Here is a 20182-nt window from a genome sequence, read left to right on the forward strand (position 1 = left end):
CAGAACTCAGCTCAGGCCCTTTGGACAGTCTACTAGGCCCACTGGTGCACACACCCTGACCCCAGACACAGTGATACCAGCAGGGGTCTCTTGGGCCTGTGTTCCTGCTGAGTAAAGCTCCTGGGAGCTGGGTCCTTGCTCAGGGCCCTGTGTTTAACACACTGTGGGTCAGAGGGGATGCTGGTTCCCCGATGAGGGGCTCTTGCCCTGAACTTCAGAGCCCTTTCCTTCCACATCAGGTGAGGAAGAGCCCTCAGAACTAGGACACCGGACATTTGCAGTCACAGGCCAAATACACCACAATGAAGCGACAAGGGCTGCTGCAGGTTTCCAGGAGGGAGATGGACTTCCCTGTTCCTGAGGCATGCCCCTCCTGCTGGGCTGTGGACATAACGGGTTTATGTGGATGGAGAGCAGGAGGGGTCTTCCCCCTCAAAGCTCTCTTCCTCTCTCTGTCTGCCGTTCAGGGTCATTGCTTCCCATGCTCCAAACCTCACCCACTCATGTTCATTGTTTTCATTTGTTCATCTCCTTACTCACTGAATGGAAGGGTTTCAGCAGGGAAGGGACATGAGATGGTTTGCACTAAACTAACTAACTAACTAACTACTTCACTGGCTGCTGTGGTTTCTTGGCTTCCTCCTGACTCCGTTGGTCTCTACTTCCAACCTGACCCTACCCTACTTCTGCTCATGTCTCTGGACCAGATTCAATGCTTGAACCCTGGGCCTGAGTCTGCTCGAGGGAGTTCTGTGTCTCCCTGCCTTACCAATTAACTTCGAACACCAGAGGCTCCTCCAGGTTCATATTCCTCAGCATCTTTTTCACCTCCTCACTCAACTGGGTCCAGTCCAGGCTGCAAACACAAAGGGAGCCCGGTTATCCTGACACTCGCACGATCTCAAGGTCTGCTAGGGCCGGGAACATGGCATCTTCCACCTCCCACAGGAACCTGTCACAGGTTGGATTCCCCAAAATCAGCTTCTGAGATGCAAAACAGATTTGGGAGGTTTATGAGAAGTGTCCCTGGGTCAAGCCCAGGGCAAAGGAAGGGAGGGAGCAGGACTGGGCAGAGGGACAAGTTGGGCTGTGATGCAATCTCAGTGGATACAGTGACTGCCGGACTTCTGATATGGGCGTGACCTTCCAGAGCTGCTCCATACTGGGAGGAGGGGCTGGGTCTTTATACCACTACACAGGTCTGTCATTGGATGCAGACCTCCCCAGGAAGGGAGATGACCTTGTGTGAGATGGCCCCAGTTGTGAGAGGCCATCCCTGTAGCTGGCTGCTGGCAACACTCCCAGGAGCTGGGGTTACATCTTCATTCCTGGAAGGGAAGTGGGCAGCACTTCACAGCAGCCTCCAGAGGACAGCCTTTCCCCATGGTCTCAAAATGACCACAGATGAGTAGGTCCTGGGATTTCCTTATTAGAGGCTGGACGGTTTTCTGGAAAGAGAGCCCTCTTTCCACTCTCACAGGCCTTGTGTGCTGGGGTGTCTGTTGGATTTGGGAGCTGCTGCCCTCTCTGGGCCTCCACATCCTCCTCTCTAATAGGATGGCCCTGCTCTGCCTATTGTGAGCCATGGTCATGGAAGTGAGAAGACCCTGCTCCCTGTACAGGGTGCACACTGTACTGATTACTGCTGTCAGAGCTGTTCCCTCTGGGGAGGGCATGAGGCCACGATGTGGGAGGGGCTCCCTCTCAGCAAAAAGAAGGAGGGGACAGAACCTTCACAGGATGTCCAAGAGCAAGCTATCAAGAGGTGACTAGTAGCTGCTGAGTGGGGTGTGAATGCAGGCATACTGTCAGGCTCTGCTCTGGAGAGGCCCTTCAACACACAGGGGTGGTGGCAGCCACAGATGCGCAGTGGAGAGGGGTTGGGATGTGAAGGTGCCAGCCCCAGGGACTGGAGCTCCCTTGGGTGTGAAGGGCCAGAGCTGGCTTTGGGGGAATACATATGTAGAGTGTTTAATCCCTGCTTTACTGTATCTCCTGCTGCTATAGGTTTGAGAAAGGGGGACCTGGAGGAGGAAGACTGAGGGCTCAAGCTTTCCTGTCCTCTCTGAGAGCAGGCAACTGGAGCCTCAGCCAAGACCTCGGGGTCAGGATGTGAGGTTTGGAGCCCTGCCGGCTCTGAGAGTGTGTGATGGGACCCCAGCCAGAGTGACAGGGAAATGTTGTCAGAATCAGCCTGTGGGCTTTTTTTCAGGCTAGAAGAGGAGAAAGGAAGAGGCTGAGATGCAGTGTGGGATTGAGGGTGGGGATCCCTGCCCTTCACCACACTGGGCACCAGGGCTCTGAGCCTGTGTCTGTCCTGGGGTCTCCCCGACACTCTACTCTTCACATGGACTGTGGCCCCTGCCTGGGCCTGGTCAGCCGTTGTTTCTGCTTCAGGTCTTGGCCTAATATCACTCCCCAGGGAAGCCCTCCCTGGCCCTCAGTCTAATTCCATCTCCCCCCATGTTACACTCTCATAACCCAGCACATTTTGCCTTCCCAAACTGCACGGAGCTTAGAAACATACACTGTGTGTTAATATGTGGTCATCATCTCTCTCATTCCCACTGGACTATAAGTTTCAGGATGGCAGGGCATTGTGCCTGTTGCTCAGTATTGTCCTCTCAGTGCCTGGCCCTGTTGTGGCACATGGGAGGCATGCAATGAGTGAATGAATGAATGAATGAACGAGGAAGTGAAGGAAGGGCGGACTGCCCTGAAGTGAGGAAGTGAACCTGGGAGTCCCCTAGAACATGTGGCCTCACTGTTGGTTATCATTTGATCCTCTCAGCTCTGCTCCCAGAACTGTCCTGGTTTTATATCCATTGTATTTCATCAGAGTCTATAAGGTGGGTATGAGTTTCCATTATACAGATGAAGAAACCGAGTCTCAGAGGTAGACCTGCCCAAGTCTCACGGTGTAAGTGGCAGAGCTCGGGGGGAACCCAGGCTGGCAATTTGTTTTTTGTCCCTTTACTTCCCTTGTCCAATTCAGGGCCCCGCATCCCTTCTATTCCTCTCCCTCCCCTCCCTGTCCTATTCCCATAAGGGACCCACAGGGCCTTACCGCAGGAGGATGAGTTGGCAGGTGGCTTGCCTGAGCCCTTCACAGAGCAGCCTCCCACCGAGGTCGCCCAGGTTGTTCTCATGCACAGCCAGTATTTTCAGTCTGGGGCAGCCCTTGAACATGGAGGCCAGGTCCTGGCAGCAGGCAGACGTGAGGCCACAGCTGGCCAGCCTGTGGGAAAGATGTGCACAGGCCCATAGTCATTGTTCGAAAGGCCTCCTCCTTGGGGTAGCTAGGGTTGGTTTCCCTTTCTAGAGCCTGTGGCTCTTTGGGGGTCCTTGGTGGGGTTAAAGGAAGACAAAGGCGTGTCTGGCTGCAGTAACCTCGGAGGTTGTAACTTTCTCCTGTAGCCAAGGAACCTCTCAGGATGCAGCTCGTCACCATTTGTGTGTCTCTCACCAACTTTGCCACTCCCCACATCAACCCCACATGATTAACTCATCCAACATCTCACTTGCACCCTGGGTCTAATTGTTAATACATCGGCTCTGCCAAATGCCCAGTTAGCTGACATGCGATGCTTTGGCGCATTTCAACATGAGGGTACCTACCTGTCCCCCACCCCATCACTCCACCCTGCTTAGCTCTCACCTCTCTGTCCCATGGCCTTGGGACAGCTCCCTCCCCTTCTGTGTCCCCTCTCCTTATAGTGGGGTAAATGAGGAACAATTACACCAGTTGCTCCAGGTTGTAGCACGCCTGTCCCAGCTGCTGGAATAGGTGTCGTGCCCCAGTGTCCTGAATGTTGTTGAGGCTCAGGTTCAGCAGGGTCAGGCTCCAGCTGGTACTCAGCCCATGGGCCAGGTCCTTGCATTTCTCTGCTGTGAGGCCACAGTCTGCCAAGCTGTGGGAGACACGCATCTGTTAATTCCACAAACACCCACTAGCACCCACTGGCACCTCTCCTGGGTCAGGCAGAGTTAAGTAAGATCCCCCAGACCCTCAGAAATGCACAGGTATGGGGGATTGATGGAAATAAAAAACAGTTGGTTGGTTTTCAGATCTGTTTGAAAACCTTTCGTGTTTCTTGTCATTTGAGTTCAATTCAAGGTCCTTGTCTTTGACAATGGGACACTTGAGATCTGGCTCCTTGTCATGTCTGTTCTCATCTAGTAACCCTTTTATCTGCATCCTCACTGAGCTCCTTGCTGTTCCTTAAACACTCCAGCCACAGTCTCCTCTCAGGGCCTTTGCACCTGCTCTTTCTTCTACCAGGAATAGCCTTATCACCTGATATCTCATGGCTTGTTCTTGCACCTGCTTTTCGTATTTGCTCTGAAGTTATCTTGGGGAGCCCTGGCTGGTATGGCTCAGTGGATTAAGCACCAGCCTGCGAACCAAAGGGTCAGTGGTTCGATTCCCAGTCAGGACACATGCCTGGGTTACAAGCCAGGTTTCCAGTGAGGGGAGGGTAAGAGGCAACCACACGTTGATGTTTCTCTCCTTGTCTTTCTCCCTCCCTTCCCCTCTGTGTAAAAATAAATACATAAAACCTTAAAAATAATGAAGTTACCTTGGGAGAAGCTTGCCTCACCAGCCTTGCTGTTTAGAATTGTAGCCCCAGCCCCCATTCCTTTCATTTTAATTTTCTCTGTAGCTCAAATCACATATATTTTATTTATTTATTTGCTGTTTTACCCCTTGAGAATATATGTTCCATCATTACCAAATGAAGAGATGGGAGGATCATCTGCCTGCCTGCCACCATTAAAAGCCAAACTAGGGAGGCGGGTCCTGATGCAAAAGGAAAGAGGTTTATTTAGATGCTGTGCATGCCGTCATGGCAAATGGGGGACTCCCTGTTTCAAAGCTCATCCCCTCCACAAAACCAGGGCAAAGTCCAACCATCCTCAGCAAAACCGAAACCAAAGCCAGTGCCCAGAGTTCCTGCTCCATTTTAAAGTACTTCTAGTTGGATCCCCTACGTGGCTGTTATGTGGTCATCCAGGTCGCTTAGCTTGTTCCCAGCTGCTGTTTGGTGTCAGGCTCCCTCATAAAGGCTGTTTCTGGGGTGGGTGTGGCCCCATGTCATATGCCCCTGTTAAAGAATGGATGAGGGGGCAAGGAGGTGACAATATACTATTACCGAATGGACCCCCCCTTCTCCTGGGGTCCCCCATACTAGGTTTGCCTTGCCCGCCACCAGGGAATGATGTCTCTCAATGCCAGAGATTGGTGAAAAGGAAAGGAATTATTTATTCAAAGGTTATACAGACTTAAAAGTAATGACTTAATGCCTTTGTTAAAATCCCAAAGTCCCTTAGCATACCTATAAACGCACACAGTCCTTCCTTCCCCCCTCTGCCCAGTCTGGGGTACCATATCTCAGGAAAAGAAATAGGAGTCCATGGTTCAGGTAGCCCCCAGTTCTTCCCAGTAATCCGTGCTTGGCTGGCAGGCCTCCCTTGGTTCCCAGCACCATCAGCTCTGTCGCCGCTGCAGTCTCCAGTTAATCCAAAACCATGTGGCTGGCACCTTCTTATGGCCCACCAGCAAGAGTCCTTTTACCCCTTTCCTTCCCTCAGCTTTCCCCTTATCCAACAATCTTTCTAGCTTTGGGTATGCGTGGGCACTGTCCATCCTCTTTCTAGTTTAAGCTGTGCTTGGGCCCTGTGCATTCACATTTCTAGCTTTGAGCCATCAATGTAAGAACCTTCCCCCGCTGCCATCCAGGCCAGTGGGAGAGACTCCCCTAACTCTGCTGTGGCAGGAGGCAGCTTGGCTTCCTTGCCTTCAGTGCTTCCGCTCATGCAGAGGCAGCTCCAAGCAAATGCTCCAGCACAGCTTGGCCAACCACCACTCCTACTGGCGGAGGCAGTGCCTTGCTGCTCACAGTGTCTGCCAGAGCTCCCTCGACCTCTGGGCAGGCCAGTCAAGCAGCCTAGATACTGTGATCAGCTGAGCCTCCAGGTTCCCTACTCCAACCTCCCAGGTGCACCACCTCCTCCTGCAGTTTGGCACAGTCTGCCCAGTGTCTGGGATCTCTTTGCTGAGGAGTGGGCTGAGGGTATGAGCTTGTCCACTAGTAACAAATATCATGAGGAAGGAGTCTTCATTACTGCTTGTGCCTCAGTGCCGAGGGCATTGTCTCACACATGGTAGAAACTTAGTAGGTATGTGGTTAATGAGTGAGTGAAATAGAGTGAAGAGGGGCATATCGGGTGTATCTGAAGGCAGAGGAATGAGGGTTAATTTTGAACTGTGAAGAAGTAGCAAATATAAGGGGTGCCTTGAATGGTGGGTAGGGACTCACCTAGATGAGGTGGAGGGAGGGGACTCTCCTGGTGGGCAGAGTTGGCAGAAAGCCTACGTGAGGGGAGATGAAGTTTGAGGGTAAAGAGAAAATACTGAGATGGTGGTAGGCCTTGAATGTGGTTATTAGGTGTGTGGACCTTGTTCAGGTGGCAGCGATGAGCCAGTGAAAGTTCTTGAGGAGGGTAGTCATGTGTTCCTTTCATTGCTTGAGAAAGATCCCTGGTGAGAATGGAGGATGGTTGATGGGGTGAGGCAGGAAGCAGGTGGCCCAGGTGGGAGAGGACGAGCACCGGGGTCAGAGCAGTGCCTATGGGACACGTTCCTGTGGCCCCACAGCACTCGATGCCCCTGTAGAAGTGGGGGCAGGAGGCTTCTGGAGTGGATATGGAGCTGGTACTGCTGCCACGTACTGAGTGAATCAGTGTGAGAGGAGGCAGCTTCAGCCTTGCAGATGTACAGCCTGTGTAGTGGTTGGGGTTTGTTGCTCTGTGGTTGCCATCTCGAATTTCTTAATAATTTTATCTGTGAATTTGTTTTTTGTAATGAACTCTGATGGTACAATAGATATTTGTCTCACATGGGACCCCGTCTCCTGCCATGTCACCCCTCTGTGGAAGAGTTCTTGGCCATCCCTTCCCTGACCCTTGATGCTGTGGAGCCCTTGATAGCCTCATCAGGCATGGTGAATCGGGGCTGGCATTTGGAGTAAGGCTTGGTGACAACAGCAAGGCACGTTTGATGACTTGTTTAGGGCAAGTCTCTCACCCACTATGATTCAGATAAACAGAACATCATGGAAATACCCTGTCAGGCGGTGGGTCTCCGTTCTGCTTTGGATTTGGTTGGTGGTCTTTGATGGTCTTTCCTCTACTGTGGTTTGGGGTGATGGGCCCATGGGAGGAGAAGTCTGGACTGACCCTTCCACCCACTCTAGGGCACGCTGCATGGGTCTGGCGGCTAGTGGGAGGAGAAACCAGGCAGCTGATGGGCTGTGGTCACACTGACTTGTGCGTAGGGCCCCCAGGCATCTGAGAGGGTCTGTGTGCACCTGTATCATGCCAGATAGAAGCATAACAAATAAAAAACAGCGTGTGGATAGTGACAGATTGGGGTGGAAGGGATAAAGATTTGTATGTTAGTAATTTTAATGGTACGGTTTTTTCTGGTGTTTGAGTAAGGGCACTGAATGTTCATTTTGTACTTGATCTTATGAATTATCTAGTTGGTCCTGAGAGGAGTGAAAAGTTTTCTTTGTTTAGGGAGGAAAGTCTCATCTAGAATATACTGCATTTCAGGAGCCTCTGGGACATTCTGGAGAAGGGAGTTGGGTTTGGGTCCTGAGCTGAAAGCAGATATTGACAGGTGCCCCCTGGAGGGGTCTCAGATGTGATTGTGGGAAGGGTTCTGAATGAGGTGGAGGACACTGAAATCAGGAACTGTTACACTTCTCCTGGTTGGACGTCACACGGACACTGTGTTAAATCTTGCCACTGCAGTTATTAGATGAAGGCTGTGTGTAGGTTTTTCATCTTCAAGTTTACTGATCTTTAATGTTAATTCACCATGCCTATTGCACATGGTGGTTGGTTGCCAAGGTCTGCTGTGGGACCCATACCCTTGACTTTCTTCTACATCTTTGTCCTGGTTTCACACAGCCCCACGTCTCAGTTTTCATGCAGTTCTTCTCTTTTCCTTCTGTCCCCAAAGGGGCCAAGGCTCTTCCGTCCTGTGTCTTTGAATTCACCTCCTCCTACCTCCTCTCTGACCTTCCTCTTTCTGGAACCCTGTTTCAGATCTCTGACCTCTGTTACCAGTTCCTTCTGCTTTGTCTGTGTGCTATGCTCAATTTTACATGTTCATAAAAAACAAAACACCGAGAATCCTTGAGTCTAGCATATTCAACTGATTTCAAGAGACATTCAAACATTAGTTAGGGCTTTGCTTGAAGGTCTTAGATATTCTTATGTAAATATAAGGCAGTAAGTCTTTGACTTTTTCAGCTTATCTAGTGAGGAAATATTCACAAGAGTTAGTATTCTTGTGAACAACTACTTTGTGTCATACCACCTCATTGAGTCAGCATGACTTCGATCCTGGCTTTCATGATGAAGAGTCAGAGGTGGTACGCGGCTGCGCACTCACTGAGTTCAAGTCCCAGCCCTCCCATTCTACTGTGTAAATCTGGGCAAGTCAGTGAACCTCCCCGAGTTTCAGTTCTTATTATGTGGAAATAATTTTCTAATCTTTGCCACTTCCACAGAACTTTTTAGAAAAATTTCACATAGGAATCTTAGTGGAGAAAATTAGGAGCATGCAAACACTGCATATGAAACACAAATTGACAAGCTACAATGATGACACCTGAGAGATAAAGTTATAAATTCAGGCCTTGACGATTAGGAACTGGTATTTGTTTATTAAATCACATTATTTCCTAGCAATTCACTTTCCTCATTTATAATTTAGAGTGATGATCAATTGTGGCAATAAATATATGTATACAAACATATATAAATAATATGTAAACATTCTATATATAGCCTAGTGCTGTTAAAAATAATGATTTTTCTTAATCCCTTTCAATCACGTGAGGTTCTCTTGAACCTTCTCTTATATTTCTACTTACACATTTCTTTATTGAATTTCTCCCTCTTTTTGAGAAACCATTGATTTGCCTGCCCTTCTGTCATGTTCAATTCAAATGCGAGTGACAGACTGTCTTCTCTGTGGGGCATGTGTGTAACTTAAACTTTGCCTGGAGTGTCCATGAGGGGGTTACCGACTAAATTTTTCTGTGGATGTTGTTCCTCATTTTCCATTTTTACTTCTTTTTTCACCTCCTCTTATTCCTCTTCCAGTTTCCCTCTTAACATTCTTTTTCTTTTCTTCCTCTTTTTCTCCCTCTCCTTCTCTTCAATTTTTATTTTTCCTTATTTTACCTTCACTGTGGGTCTTATTTGACTACTCTGGATTTTGACCTCAGGGCATAACTGGGTGGCTGTATTTGCAGTCTCATTTTTACCTCCATCTTTTAGTTAATCCATTCCAATTCAGATTCTGACTTCATCACCTCACAAAACTGTTCCTGCTGCAGACATCCATGAGTTCCCTGTCACAAATCCAATGGACAACTTTCAGTCCTATTGTGCTTGACCTCCCAGCAGCAATGGCCCCTGATGACCACATATTCCTTGAAACCCTCTGCTCCGGTGTTAATTCTTTAAAGTTTTGGTAAAATTAATCAGTGAAATCATCGGGTCTGTGATTTTCTGTAGGAAGGTTTTATTCACTGTTTCAATCTCTTTAAGTGTTATATAGGTTTATTTAGATTTCCTAAATCTTTTTGAGTCAGTTCCAGTAGTTTGTTTTTCTAGAAAATGGTCCATTGCATTTAGGTTATATAATTTGTTAGCTTAAAATATTTCATAAGCCCTGGCAGGGGTGGCTCAGTGGATTGAGCTCCAGCTTCTGAACCAAAGGGTTGCTGGTTCGATTCCCAGTCAGGGCACATGCCTGGGTTGCAGGCCAGGTCCCTGGTGGGGGTGACGCATGACAGGCAACCACACGTTGATGTTTCTACCACTCTCTTTCTCCCTCCTTTCCCTCTGTCTAAAAATAAATAAATAAATATTAAAAAAATATTTCATAATATTTCCTTAAAGTTCTTTCAAAATTTTTCTATGATGTCAATTGTGATGATCTCTCTTTCATTCCTGATATTAGTAATTTGCAACTAGTAACTAGTAATCATCTCAGTTTTTACCTAGGCAGTTAGCTAAAAGTTTGTTAATTTTGCAGGTCTTTGCAAAGACCTAACTTTTCATGTCATTACTTTCTGTATTGTTTTTGTAATCTCTGTTATTTATTCCCACTCTAGTTTACATTATTTTCCTCTTTCTGCTTGCTTTTCATTATATTTGTTCCGTTTATTGTTCTTTTTCATTCTTAAAGTGGATTGTTAAATTATTGACTTGAGCTCCTTCTTCTTCTTTTCCTCCTTCTTCTTTCCCTTCCATCCTCTTCTTCTTTCTTTCCTAAATAGACTTTTTTTTTAAAGGTTTTAGTTTTTCAACAAAATTTGGGCGGAAACACAGGGAGTTAATATATATTCCTGCCCTCAGACACACAGCTTCCCCCGTTACCAACATCGGGCATCAGAGCAGGGCATTTATTGCAGTCAGTGAGCCCACAGTGCCACACCATAACCACTCAAAGTTACATCAGCGTTCACTTTACTGTTTTATAATCTATGGCTTCTGACAGATATAAAATGACATGTATCCACCATTACACTGTCACACAGAACAGTCACTGTGCTCTGTCTGTCCATCCTTACCGTCCCCGAGCCTGGCAGTCACAGATCTTTTTACTGTCTTCATATGTTTGCCTTTTGAAGAATTCCATGTTGTTGGGATCATACAGTATGTAGCGTTTCAGATTGGCTTTTGTTCACTTAGTAATATGCATTTATGTATCTCCCATGTTTTTTCATGGTTTCACGGCTCATTTTTCCCACACTCATTAATGTTCCATTGTATGGATGTACCACAATTTATTTATTTGCTCACCTACTGGAAGACATCTTGGTTGTTCTCCAGATTTGGCAATTGCAAAGGTGCTATAAAGTTTCATATGCAGGTTTTTGTGTGGACACAGGCTTTCAACTCATTTGGATAAATGCCACTCTCCCTGGATACAATGGTAAGGGTGTGGTAAGTTTTGAAGGACTCTGTAAAGTGGCCGTATAATTTTGCACTCCCACCAGCAATGTAAGAGATTTTCTGTTGCTCTACAAACTTGTCAGCATCAGGTGTTGCCAGTGTTCTAGGTTTTGTCTGTTTCAATGGGCGTGTAGTCATATCCCTTCTTCTTTTTAAAATCTAGGCAGTGATATCTATTCATTTCCTCCTAAGCAAGGATTCAGCTGCATCAAATAAGTTTTGCTACGTTGCATTTTGTTTTCATTCATTTCATAGTATTTTTATTTTTTATAGTGTAAACATAACTTTTTTGTATATTATTTAATCTTTATTGTATTTTTTCCAATAGTCTTTAGTCCCCTTATACACCCCCCATCAAAGTATTTTCTAATGTCCCCTGTGATTTGTTCTTTGGCCCATTATTTATTTAGGAGTATGTTGTTTCATTTCTGTGTACTTGTGGATTTTCTTCTGTTACTGATTTCCAATTTCATTTCATTATGTTCAGAGAATAGATTTTTAAAATTTTTATCTTGAAAATCTTTTTTTAATTGTTGTTCAATTACAGTTGTCCCCATTTCCCCCCATTACTCTCCCCTGTCCTCCTCACCCCCCATCTTCCATTTTCAATCCTCCCCCCATTGTCTTTGTTCAGGGTCTTTTATATATGTTCCTTGACTTGACCCTTCCCCTCTTTTATATGATTTCAATTCTTTCAAATTTGTTGAGGTTTGTTTTATGGGGCATCTTATTTTTGCAGAGCTTTATTTGATGCCTGCTTGAGTATTCCTTTAGGATACTTCAAAAGAACTTGAAATATAGATGCACAAAATCCCACTCATGACGTCCCACCCCCCACCCACTCCTCTTCCACTATTTCCCATCTCAGTGAAGGTGCCACCATCCCCTGCATACCTCTGGCCTGAACTTAAGATCATCTTCTATGTCTCCATCTTCCTTTCTCTGTGAATCCAATCTATTACTCATTCAGGTTTATTTTACTTTATTTTAGATCTCCTGAGTCCCTTAACCTGTTTACATTTCCATGGCCCACATTGTCATTCGAGATGCCATTATTTTTTGCAGAAACTACAGTAATTTCCTTTAGTACATGCTCTAATCATCTTTACAGGAACAACTGAAATGTTCCTATGAACTGGTTTCCAAACCTCTACTTCTGCTCTCCTGCATTGTTTTTATATTACAGCCAGATTCTACTTTGAAAATGCGCTGATCTTATAAATCTTTAGATTATAATCACGTTGCATTAGAAAAACACCCCCAGATTCTATCAGGGCCTTGCATAGAAGGTCTGGCTGCATGATCTCTGTAACCCCTGTTGCTCCTTCGCTCTCCATCCTCCAGCCTCACTGGCTGGCTTTCAATTCTATGACATCCCTTCCTCCCTCCTGCACAGGGCCTTTGAACTTCCTTCCCTCCTGCTTCATTTTATAGTATCCTCCTGAAGGATACTGTAAATCCTCTGTATCCTTCAGATGTCCTTCAATATTCACTTTCTTAAGGTCTTTTTCATGGGAGGCCCTTATCTGGGCCTGAAATTTACATGTGTTTGTGTGGTTAATGGCAATCACCTGCAAGCTCTGTGAAGATGGAATCCTGTCTGCGTTTGTTCACTGTAGTAGCCATGGCCCTTACACAGTGCATGGCCAGAGAGGGGCTCAGTGAATGTTTGTTGAATACAAAGATCACACCCCCATCCTGAACACAACTTCTATCTTCATCTCCTGTCCATCCCTCTTTCAGAACAGAAGTGGTGTCAGACTCACCCTAGGGTCTCCAGGCGGCAGTTATGACATTTCAGGACCTCACAGAGACTGTGCACTGCAGAGCCGCTCAGGAAGACTCCTCTCAGGTCCAGCTGCTTCAGGGTTACAATGACTTTGAGACAGGAGAAGAAAATAGGCCACGAGGTGTTTTTGAACGGGCCCCAGCTGGACCTGAGGGGGAGAGAACCAGAAGAGATGAAACCTGTGTGTGCTGAGAGGGTGGTCATGTGCACAGCCCTGCACAACACAGTGGGGTTCGGATCCTCTGAGCACCAGGCTGCAGTGGGCAGGGTGACCCCCAGGGCTGGTCAGCCTTCCCGACTGCCCCTCTGCTCCCACTACCCTGGGCTAAGTGTCACTCTACCATGTGGTTCCTCATTGTACAGCCCCTGCCTCTGTACTGCACTGATAATCTGGTGGGTCTGTTTCTATCTCAGTCTGGGACATTCTCGTGGGCAGGGGCAGATATTCTTCATCCCTTCGATCTGCAGTGCCCAGCACAGGGCCTGGCACAGAGCTGGGGGACACAGTCTTCCTCTCTTCATGCAGACAGGCCTTTCTTCCTGTGGCACAGATGTTGTGAAGTCCCATTTCCCAGAAAGGAAAGGAGGAGATGGGAGGAGGGGACAGAGTCTGGGTGAGGTTGTTTCAAAATAATTTTGTGATGGAATGTTGTATATGACTATGTATGCTGCTGTCCAGCTTGAGTAGGACCCTGTCTCCTCTCAGGATAGCAAGACTCAGAGAGGTCTCCAGAAAAGAGATGGGAAAGAGGAATGTTTCAGAAGAGAACATATTCAGGATGTGGGGAGAGGATGATGGTGTATCTCTGAGAGGTTTAATGTAGATTGTAATTTCCACCAATTTAAATTACACATTTTCACCCACTATGTAGTGATTTCATCTAGCACCAAGGCACAGTGACTCAGACTCTTTAAAGATGCAAACTGACACCTCTCTTTTCTTGCCTGATGTCTTCACCTCAACAGCCCAGTAGCACCTTGACTTGATATGTCCCCACCTCCATTCATTCATCCTCCCCCCAGGTCTGCAGAGCGGAGCAGAGGCAAGGAGCAGAGGTTCTGGAGCCAGCACGTGAATTCCACTGGTTGTGACTCACTCCCAGGAGGGGACAAGAGGACCTGCTGCAGAGGGTTCCGTGAAAGTGCTATAGAGACTTTCACAAATCTCAGTGTGGTTGTAACATTCACAGCTCTAAGATGTATACTTGCTGCAATGATACCAAAAAACAGCATTTGAAAGTCAATTAATTGTTTTAAAAAAATATTTAGTTAGATTTGGGAAATTTATAATACATTTTTAAACTTTCTGTTTTGTTGAACATTTGTCAGCTTTAACCTTCAAGCAGAAGGAATGCAATGACAGAATGAAAAACGTATTATCACAATGCACAGCGCACAGAGCTTAATTAAAAACCAAATACCCGGCCCAGCTCATCGGTACTATCTCATACTGGTCCTCCTCTCCCTCCCACAGCCCTGCGATAGTCTATGTCATTTCTTCCTGTGCTTCTTGATTTTTTACAGTATCCCTCCTATTCTCTCTGCCTTGCTGGCTAACTCAATGTTTTTATTTATTTTAACTTAAAAAATTCATTTTATTGATTATGCTATTAGGGTTGTCCTGATTTTGCCCCTTTGCCCCCCTCCACCAAGCACCCCCACTTCCTCAGGCAGTCTCCCCACCATTGTTCACATCCAAGGGTCATGTGTGTTCTTTGGCAACTCCATTTCCTGTACTGTACTTTACATCCACATGGCTATTCTGTGACCACCTATTTGTACTTCTTAATCCCCTCACCTCTTCACCCATTCTCCCACACCTCCTCCCATCTGGCACCCATCAAAATGCTCTCCATATCCATGATTCTGTCTGTGTTCTTCTTGTTTGCTTAGTTTGTTTTTTAGATTCAACTGTTTTTAGATATGGATTTATTGCCATTTATTGTTCAGAGTTTTGATCTTCATCTTTTCCTTAAATAAATCCCTTTAACATTTCATATAATAATGGTTTGTTGATGATGATATCCTTTAGTTTTTTCCTTGTCTAGGAAGTTCTTTATCTGCCCTTTGATTCTACAATATAGAACAACCATCAGTCAGAACCATCAGAAATTGAGTTGAATGGAAGTCTGACAAGTACAGAACTAAAGAAACCACATACATCCAGACTTGTAGGAGGGGCACGGACGTGGAACGGGCTGGCCCTGCACTGACGTGTGGTAGATGAAAATTTAGGAGAGTTATCTTGGGAGCAAGGAGTCCCAGCCTCACACCAGGCATCCCCTGCCCCAGCTCAGGATTCCAGTGCCGGGAAGATAAATCCCCACAACTTCTGGCTGCAAAATCCAGTGGGGATTGAGTTGGTGGAAGAAACTTCTGGAGCCACAAGCAGTTCCTCTTAAAAAACCCACACATGGACTCTCCTATACAGACTCACCCCCTCTGAGCTCCAGCACCAGTGGTAGCAGCTTGAAAGTCACCAGTGGTATATAGGGAGAAACCAAAGTATCTGGCATCAAGGTGAGCAGATACCATTGTCCCTTTTCTAAACCTTCCCTCTACAGAGCCAGCAAGCTGGTGCAATATCTGAGACTCCATCAATCTGGCAAACACTGTTTGACCCACCTTGGAGATCTCCAGAGACTCTGCCTCACCCAATTACGGGCCCACCCCAGCTGCTTTTCCATATATCCGGTCTTGGCTCATGTTTCACAACCTCCTAAATACTATTAAACAAGCAGCAGCTAGCTTCAGTGAGTCCCAGGCCTGGCCCTAGCAGCAGCCAGCTGAGATTCACAGCTTGGCTTTGCCTGGCAATCTCCAAGCCCAGACAAGTAGCAGCCACATCGGTTGTTTTATAGCTCAGGCAGGGTGCCCTGGGCAAAACACAGGTGGGGGCTGACCTTGGCCTGCACCAAACAGGAAACCCCAGGGCCAGTGCACCCAGTGGATAGCCACATACCATGTTTGAGCACCACCACCCTGCCCCTGCACAGCTGATCCTCCATGGAGGGCAGAGGTTGGTGGTCAGTGGTCACAGCCAGTCTTTGCAGCTGACTGGCCTGAGTAAATCCCTCCCATTGATCTTCCATCAGCAACCCAGGCTCAACTACAAGAGGAGGGTGTACTCAGCCCACATGAAGGGTGCACCCAGGGTACCCACCTTGGGTGTTGGACGCTGTGCCACGGGACCCTACAGGACACTTAGTACATTAGGCCACAACACCAAGACATGGAGTCAAAGTGGCTCTACTTAATACGTAGAAACAAACGCAGGGAGGCTACCAAAATGAGGAGACAAAGAAACATGGCCCAGATGAAGCAACAGATCAAAACTCCAGAAAAATAATAAACAAAATGGAGATAAACAGTGTATCAGACACAGAGTTTGAAACACTGGATATAAGGATGCTCAAGGAACTTAGTGAGGACCTCAGCAGCATAAAAAAGATCCAGTCAGAAACAAAGAACAATTGAAATAAAGAACAACTTACAGGGAAACAACAGTGGAGTGGATGAAGCTGAGAATCAAAGCAATGATTTGGAACATAAGTAAAACAAAGAACAACCACACAGTATAACAAGAAGAAAAATGAATCCAAAAACTGAGAACAGTATAAGCAGCCTCTGGGACAACTTCAAGAGGTTGAACATTTGCATCATAGGGGTGCCAGAAGGAGAAGAGAAAGAGCAAGAAATTGGAAATTGATCTGAAAAAATAGTGAAAGGAAAACTTCCCTAATTTGGTGAAGGAAATAGACATGCAAGTTCAGGAAGCACAGAGTCCCAAACAAGATGGATGCAAAGAGGCCCAGTCCAAGCCACATCATAATTAAAAGGTCAAAGGTTAAAGATGAGGAGAGACTCTTAAAAGCACCAAGAGTAGACCATATGATCTCACCTTTAAGTGGAACATAATCAATAGAAGAAAAAAAGCAAACAAAATATAACCAGAGACATTGAAGTTAAGAACAATCTAACAATAGCCAGGGGGGAGTGGGGAGGGGACAGTGGGAAGAGAGGATTACAGGAAGTACTATAAAGGACACATGGACAAAATCAAGGGGGAGGGTGGAGGTGGGGGAGGGAGGTGGGTTCAGCTGGGGCGGGGTGGAGGGATGGGGAGAAAAGGCATACAACTGTAATTGAATAACAATAAAAATTAAAAAAAAAAAAAAGAAGTTACCAAATGTGTGCCAGATGGGATGGGGTGGGGGAGCATGGGTGAAGAGATGAGGGGACCAAGAAGTGTAAATAGGTAGTTACAGAATAGCTATGGGGATGTAAAGTACAGTATAGGAAACGGAGTAGCCAAAGAACTTATATACATGACCCACGGGCGTGAACAAAGGTGGGGGCATTGCCTCAACGAGTTGAGGGTGCTTGGTGGAGGGGGGCAAAAGGGGGAAAATTGGGATAACTGTAATAGCGTAATCAATAAAATACAATTAATAACAATTAAAAAAAAGAAAGAGGAAGAAGCAAGGCTGTAGCTAAGATTTCAGCTTGGTGACTCAGTGTGGTGAAGGCCAAAACAAGAGAAGTCAGGAGAGGGAATGGACTAGGGCTGTGGAATAAGCCTGCCTTCCTCTTGGGGTTCACCTGGAGAACAGAGGCCTCCTTGGAACTTTCTACCACCCTGACCCCACAGAACTTCAGAGTCCACTGAGACCAGCACCCGAGCTGCATCCAGGCCGGGACCCTGCTACACATGGCACCTGGCTGGGCAAGTTTCACTGCCTGGCCTGCATGGGTCTCGGTCTACCAACTGTCAAATCAGAGGGTGTGTGATCTCAACTGGAATGTTCCCAAAAGATCATTTCTAGGCCTCCTGGCCCCACCACCTCATCCTGGCTCCTCTGTCCTCCTTATGCAGCTTCCTGGCCCAGGTCCACCTGCAGCGATAGCCTCACCTGGGTGCACACCCACTGGCTGCCATGCAGCCCCGCCTGGGGCTCTCATGCCGACTCAGCAATCCTCACTTTCCAGCTCTGTCCATATGTCAGGCAAGAGTTTCAAGTTCTTTCTAGTCCTGGAGGGGCCCCAGGACTCAGGGTCAAAGCGTTTCAGCACCGTGGTGGACATGAACCCTATAGGAAAGTTCTGGAGAGTAGAGGGATGGGCAGACTGGGCTGTGGGAAGGGGGTAACCAGGTTGAGGCTGGCGAGCAGGGTGGGCAGGAGCTGGGGCACTGACGCTGGGGTCCTTCCAGGAAGAACCAGGAAGCAGAGACCCTGATCACTGAGAAAGGTCAGAAGGGGCCAGTGCATCCACTGCCGCCTGCCCCATCCTCTCATGCAGAAGGACGCCCTGACCCTGCTGGGCACAGGTCCTGACCTGGCTCCAGGAAGTTTGCATCTGTGTCCTGGCTCTGTTTCTCCTTCCCCATGTAACTCACGATTCTTCTCTGTGCCTCAGCTCCCCCCACAGGAGGCTAAATCCTCTGCCACCCATGGCTGCTAACAGTGGTAACATCCTCAGTGGCAGCAACAGCAGCAGCAGAACAAGTCATGGGGCACTAACTAGGAATAGACTTTGTGCTAGATGTCTAACATGGATTCTCTCTTTGACCCTCCCACAGCCCAGGAGGCAGGCTCTTACTCACTCATTTTACAGATAGGGGGACAGATGCAGAGAGCAGAGAAGCGACTTGCCCCCTGTGGTGGCGTGGGGACCGGAACCTGCTTCTCGCTGACTCCCTTCTGTGCTTATAGCACAAGGCCAGGCAAGTTCCTGCTTGAGAGGCGGTGTGAAACCCACATCCTCCCTGCAGGTGCCTTCGGAGTGTCAGCCTCTGGTCCCTCTGAGTCCTCTGAACTTCCCTCCGTGGTGCTGTGGTGACCACATGGTTTCTGGAAATGCCCTTGGCAGAAGTGTAGTCCAGCAAGGCCCTTCTGCTCCAGGAAGCCTCTTAGCTCCAGTCTAGTCTGAGCCTGGATCTCCCTCTCTGACAAGGAAGTCCTCAGCCACCGTTCAGAGGAAGGTCCACCAGGTGGTTAGGGGTGGGGGTGGGGGATGGGCAGGAGATGGACTGCAAGTGTGGAATGCTTTGTCTACTCACTTGATTCCAAAGGTTGCCTCTTCCAGAGCTTGAGCACACAGCTCGCTCAGGCCCATCTGCTTCCAGGTCTGCAGGGCCAGGTCCCAGGCCTGCTGCTCCCCATACTGAGCCACCAGGAGGGAGGCCACCTCCATGCTCTCCGCCTTATCTGGTTGAGTTGTGGTCACAACTTTTCCCCTCCAGAGCTGGTGCTTGTAGAGAATCTGACCATGCAGCTGGTGCTGGAACTCCTTCAGCTGCTCCTTCGTCAGTAACTCCAAGTACCATGCCAGTCGCTTCAGGGCACCTTCCGCCATCTTTGCTCCGCCAAACTGATCTGCTGCAGGGGCCATGTCAGCTCCCTTGCTCTTTTCAGTCCAGATTTGTATGGTATCAGGGATGTCCACTGTGGAGGGAGTGTAGTGAGGGGCATCATCAGACAGGCAGGGAATAGCGCTCATCCTTGGGCCCAACCACCTCCCAATGCGTGAACTCCACTGGGGTCCTTATCGTCACCTGCAAAACTGCTGTTCAGCATTCAGAACCCACTTGGTAAGCCCCAGGGCATCTGCCAATGGATGGTGTTGGGGGAAAGCAGGTGAAGGGGAGAGGTGGGGAAAGGCACTGGAAGGAAGAGTACAGAGGGGCTGGGGGACACTGGGAGGGGTCAGGTTACTGAGCTGCTGGGTCTGGGCTGGGGGCAGTCAGGAGAGTGCGGGGGAGACGTGGGGGATGGGATGTTCGGGACACTCACTGTTCTGTGCTCCTCAGTCTTCCCTCTCCCGGACCTGGAGTCCTGGAAGCAGCCTTGTGCTGTGATGCTGACAGGAGTGGGGTGGGGGCAAGGGGAGCACAGAGTGGGCTTTCAGATCGCAAGCTTTGGCTCCAAGCTTCACTCGGGTCTCTTTAAATTTCTCCTCTGCCTGGGACCGCAACCAGGAAGAACACTGAACACTGGTCTGCCAGAGGAAACCACACAGGGGTGTGGCCAGGCGAGGGGAGGGGCCAGTAGAGCCCCAGGCAAAGCAGGAACTCAGAGCTAGACCGCCAGACTCCCCACGCTGAGGTCAGGCCACGGGCAGAAGTTCAGTAGGGCCGCTGTGCTGGGTGCAGGCCCAGTAACCTGGAGGGACCCGCATCTGCACACGTGCACCCTGCCTGTCTGTCATCCAGAGCCTGCCCACAGAGCCAGGGCTGAGGCTCTTCAGGAAGCTGGGCGTGGGGCCCGGAGCAGCTCTCAGGATGGGTGGGCCCCCAAGTCTGCCAGGGCAGCTCTTTACTGGGGCACCACAGTGGGTCAGGGAGCAGTT

At 48.2% G+C, this 20182-nt stretch overlaps 1 protein-coding gene across 2 annotated transcripts in view; it reads right to left on the bottom strand.

The window, feature by feature from the left end:
- LOC112308560 (NACHT, LRR and PYD domains-containing protein 1) overlaps nt 1-19833 on the bottom strand; it is a 36750-nt gene extending 16917 nt beyond the window's left edge. The window contains exons 1-6 of one of the 2 annotated variants that reach the window (XM_024564848.4): nt 19627-19807; nt 18894-19278; nt 12810-12980; nt 3741-3911; nt 3068-3238; nt 770-856 (exon numbers count right to left, since the gene is read on the bottom strand). In XM_024564848.4, coding sequence (XP_024420616.2) covers nt 770-856; nt 3068-3238; nt 3741-3911; nt 12810-12980; nt 18894-19278; nt 19627 — 986 coding nt within the window. In that variant the 5' untranslated portion in view covers nt 19628-19807. Of the gene's footprint in view, nt 1-769; nt 857-3067; nt 3239-3740; nt 3912-12809; nt 12981-18893; nt 19279-19626 lie in introns of both variants that reach the window. The other variant, XM_053910603.2, reaches the window with a different exon arrangement.
- Nucleotides 19834-20182: the final 349 nt, after the last annotated feature.

This window comes from Desmodus rotundus, chromosome 9, assembly GCF_022682495.2.
Source record: "Desmodus rotundus isolate HL8 chromosome 9, HLdesRot8A.1, whole genome shotgun sequence".
Lineage (NCBI taxonomy): Eukaryota > Metazoa > Chordata > Mammalia > Chiroptera > Phyllostomidae > Desmodus > Desmodus rotundus.